The sequence below is a fragment of the Caenorhabditis briggsae genome, assembly GCF_000004555.2.
Source record: "Caenorhabditis briggsae complete genome, chrIII, whole genome shotgun sequence".
In the NCBI taxonomy this organism is placed as follows: Eukaryota; Metazoa; Nematoda; class Chromadorea; order Rhabditida; family Rhabditidae; genus Caenorhabditis; species Caenorhabditis briggsae.
The window spans coordinates 1881058-1885299 of record NC_013490.2 but is presented as its reverse complement, the minus strand read 5'-3'; the positions used below and the strand labels follow the sequence as shown (position 1 = coordinate 1885299).

Sequence of the window (4242 nt, the reverse complement as noted above, 5' to 3'; positions counted from 1 at the left end):
TCGAAAACGATAATAAAAACACAATTCCTGTGTATGTTGTGAAAGATGTGAGTTTTTTGGGAATTTCAAAACTTTTAGAGATGAATTTAAGCTCATTCTAATCGCCGAAATCTGGAAAATCAAAATGAATTAGAAAAAATTATATTTCTGAATAATTTCAGGGTAAACAAGCACTGGCTAGCAAAACCACCATAGCCACACGTTTGTGCCGAGCTAAAAAACATCACACGACTAGTCAAAGTGACTACGATGCTGCCGTTAATCAATATGTAAGTTTGTTTGATTGATTTTAAATTTAAATATTTGAATTCAGCACGTTTAGAGCTTCAAAATGAGTATAAACACGACTAGGCTCCGCCCATTTTGATTTTTTGACCTTAAAGGCGCATGGGGGTCTGAAAATTTGAAGTTTAAGGAAAGTAGGTCATGATTATACTTATTTTGAAGCTCTAGACGTGCTAAAATTAGAAATTTTAGTATCAGTCGAATATTCCCGAAATTCAAAAAGTTATGATTGAAACAATTTTTCACTGAAAAATTCAAAAAACAAATTTAAGCTCATAACTTTTAAAATTTTAGCTTTCTCTGTCCGAAACCTACAAATTTGAGTTTTTCATGTGAAGAGCTTCATAATGAGTATAAACACGACTAGGCTCCGCCCATTTTAAGAAATTCTGACTTTAAAGGCGCATGGGGGGTCTGAAAAATTAAAATTTTCGAAAGTAGGTCATGATTATCATACTTGTGAAGGGCCGGGCCGGGCCGAAACACGAATTTCACCGGCCCGGAAGTTTACCGCGAACTTCAAAATCTTGAGCGAAAAGTTGAATCATTGTTTCGAAAAAAGGTATTCAGTGTTTTTTTTCTTCGAGTTATTTTTCAATACATTCTAAAAATCAATGAACTGGGTTTTAAAACCTAAATTAAACATTACAATCAAAAAAAACAATCAAAAGACAATGAGAAGTGAACATTTTCTGCCGTAATTTTTGAAAATTCAGAAATATTGAGATTCTGAAGTTCTGAAATTCTGAGGTTTTGAGGTCCTGAAATTATGAGATTCTGAAATTCGGAAGTTCTCAGATTCTCAGTTTCTGAAGTTCCGAAATTCTCAGATTCCGAAATACTGAAATTCCAAAGTTCTGAAATTCTAAGAATTCTGAGATTTTCAAGCTCTGAAATGCAGAATTCAGAAACTCCTTCAAAAAATTGTACCCCCGAATCACAAGCGTTGTACCCCTGTTTGAAATGAGTTGTACCCCAGAATCATTGGTAGTTTTCACCCCCGAATTTTTGTACCTACAAATTTTGTTCCCTCGAATCACCAATTTTGTACCCCTAAATCAGTTGTACCCCCTTGTACCCCCCAAATTTTTCGCCAACTATAGGATAAGGCCGAAAGCCTTGTTTCTTTTGGTAGTATGGGAGACTCTGTGGAAAAAAGTAGTATAAGAGACCTTGGTAGTAAAAGAGAATTGGTAGTATGAGAGACACATTGAAAATAAGTAGTATAAGAGACAGTGGTAGTAACAGAGACTCGGTAGTATAAGAGAAAGGTAGTATAAGAGATGGTTGTATAAGAGAATTTGCCCCGAAATTCCGCATTCGCGTTGTTTATCGCTTTGACAAAAATGGCGGCTGTTTAAATTCATTTTTCAAAAATTTTGTTTTTTTTCTGCCGGGCCGCCGGGCCGGGCCGGGCCCTGAAAATTTTCTCTCGGCCCGGGCCGCCGGGCCGAACCGGGCCGGGCCGAAATTTCACAAGTATGATGATTATACTTTTTGAAAAGCACTTGATGTGAGAAATTCTATGGAATTAGAAAAGACACAGAAAAGTCAAAATTGAGAATGATTTTTTCAGAAAATCCGACGGCAAAATGGGATAAAAGAAGTTTTGGATTCCAGTTTGAATTATTTCGCTCCATTCGTCAAATTGGTTCTAGAGAATGCGCCGGAAGAATTCTGGCAACGTGCCAGAATGACTGGACAAATTGAAAAAGTGAACGGCCTTCAAGAATGGCTGAAATTTAACCCTGGATAGTTTTTTTTTTCAATTTTTTTTTCCAAAACCAAATACTTTTTTTTGTATATTTTTCGTAGAATTTTATGTTTGCTGAAACTTGTATCTTTATGTGTAGAAAATTTTCTTCCCGGTTCCTTTTTTAAATGAATTATAATTTTTTGTTGCAAACTTGGATTTTTTGGATTTTTTGGAATATTAGTAGAGTCATAACTTTTTTCAAATTTTGCCGATCTTTTCAATTTTCACACCAAACAATTGAAAATTTTATGTAGATCATTTCAAGTTTTTCAATTTTCAAAAAAGCTCATTTTTCCAGCGATTTCCAGCGATTTTCCTATAAATGCACAAATGGCTCAGTGGGATTTTCCACAATTACCACTACCAAACTAACCACCCGGGTTCGACTCCACCTGGTGGCAAAATTTTTTTGATTTTTTTCTGAGCATTTTCAGACGTTTCTAGAACATTCTAGAGCTGAAATTTGAAAATTTGCGATTTTTTAATAAAGTTTTTAAAAATTAGTATCACAACTTTTACAAAACACAATTAATTACAAAATGACAAATATTATCGTACTCCGGAGGTCAAGAGCTTCAAAATGAGTATAAACACGACTAGGCTCCGCCCACTTTGATTTTTTGATTTTTTGACTTTAAAGGCGCATAGGAGGTCCGAATATTGAACTTTGAGGAAAGTAGGTCATGATTGTACTCATTTTAAAGCTCTTAACAAGAAAAATTAAAAGAAATCAGAACTTTGAAGATATCATGAAGAATTGAAGAAATTTGAGGATTTTGTAGTTGCTTGGAAAATCTGAAAATTCTTGAAATTGAATTTTAAAAGCTGAAACTTCAAAATTTTATTTTGAAACCTAATTTTTCAGATTTCTGACGTTTCGAGCTTCAAAATGAGTATAAACATGCCTATACTTGGTGTGGAAAAATTTTTGGGTGGGTCCCACCACGAAAACTACAGTAATCCAAATTTTTGAAGGAAATGGGGCATGATTATACTCATTTTGAAGCTCGTGACGTTAGAAATTCAATGAAATAGGTAAGAATTAATAAAAACTGAGGGTTTTCGAGAAATTTCAAAAAACAAATTTTTTGATTTTTTTTTTTCAAATTTCAAACCTCTTTTATTTGGTGTAGAATCCATAATTCGCCAAATTGAACTTGGAGCCGAATCCTCCTAGTCTTCTAGACGGTTTTTCAGAATTTTCAGAAGTTTCAGAAGATTCAGAAAATTCAGAAGTCGTCGATTTTCGGGACTTCAAGGATTCCAGGGATTCAGATTTTTGAAATTTTCCAGATTTTTGAAAATTCTGATAATCTTCGACGTCTTCGGCTTCATAGAATTTCAGAATATCGATTTTTGGATCTTCAGAAGACGTCGGGAAATTTGAAAATTCTCGATTTGGCGGGAAAAATTCGATTTTTGAATTTTCGGAATTTTTAGAATCTAGAAGATTCTGAATCAATTTTTCCAGATTTTCAAATTCCACTTTTTGAATTTCCCGCATTTTTTTAACGTCTTCAGAAATTTCTAGAATCTCGAATTCCAAAATTTTCAGAATTTCCAGAATTTCAGAATTTTCAGCCAAATTTTCAGCCAAAAATTTTTTCATCGAATCCAAATTTTTTGAAAATCTCTCTCGTTGAATTGGAATATTTAGAATTTTCAGCAAATTTTCAGAATTATCGATTTTTCCATATTTCTCCAACATTCCAATTTTCTCCAACGCGTTCTCGAATTTTCCAGCCAATTTTATGTAGGAAATCAAGGCATCCAAAAAGGGGGCGTGGTCAGAAATGGGCGGAGTCTTAAAGACATTTTCTATTTTCTCGGATTCCTTGATGATTTGATTGATTTCCTCGCAAATCGATTGAAATACAGATTTGGCGAAATCTGAAAAATTACGTTTGCAGTCATAACTTTGTCAATTTTCTATATTTTTGACTGCAACTAATTTTAATCAACTTTTCACACTGAGAGCTTCAAAATGAGTATAAACACGATTAGGCTCCGCCCACTTTGATTTTTGGACTTTAAAGGCGCATGGGGGGTCGGAATTTAGAAATTCGAGGGAAGTGGGTCATGATTATACTCATTTTGAAGCATTTAATGTGAAATAATAGAAAATCAATTTTTATTCGAAAATCTTGTGAAATAAGAAAGTTATGGGGAAAACAAAGCTTTCGAAATTTTTCTGAAATTTT

General features: G+C 33.8%; 1 protein-coding gene across 1 annotated transcript; it reads left to right on the top strand.

The window, feature by feature from the left end:
- Positions 1-1978: 1978 nt before the first annotated feature.
- Positions 1979-3935, top strand: CBG00504 (the record flags this gene model as incomplete). The annotated part of the gene is made up of 3 exons (XM_002640895.2): positions 1979-2040; positions 2340-2436; positions 3708-3935. 3 exons carry the CDS (start codon positions 1979-1981, stop codon positions 3933-3935), a joined length of 387 nt encoding a protein of 128 aa, XP_002640941.2.
- Between the last annotated feature and the right edge of the window lie 307 nt (positions 3936-4242).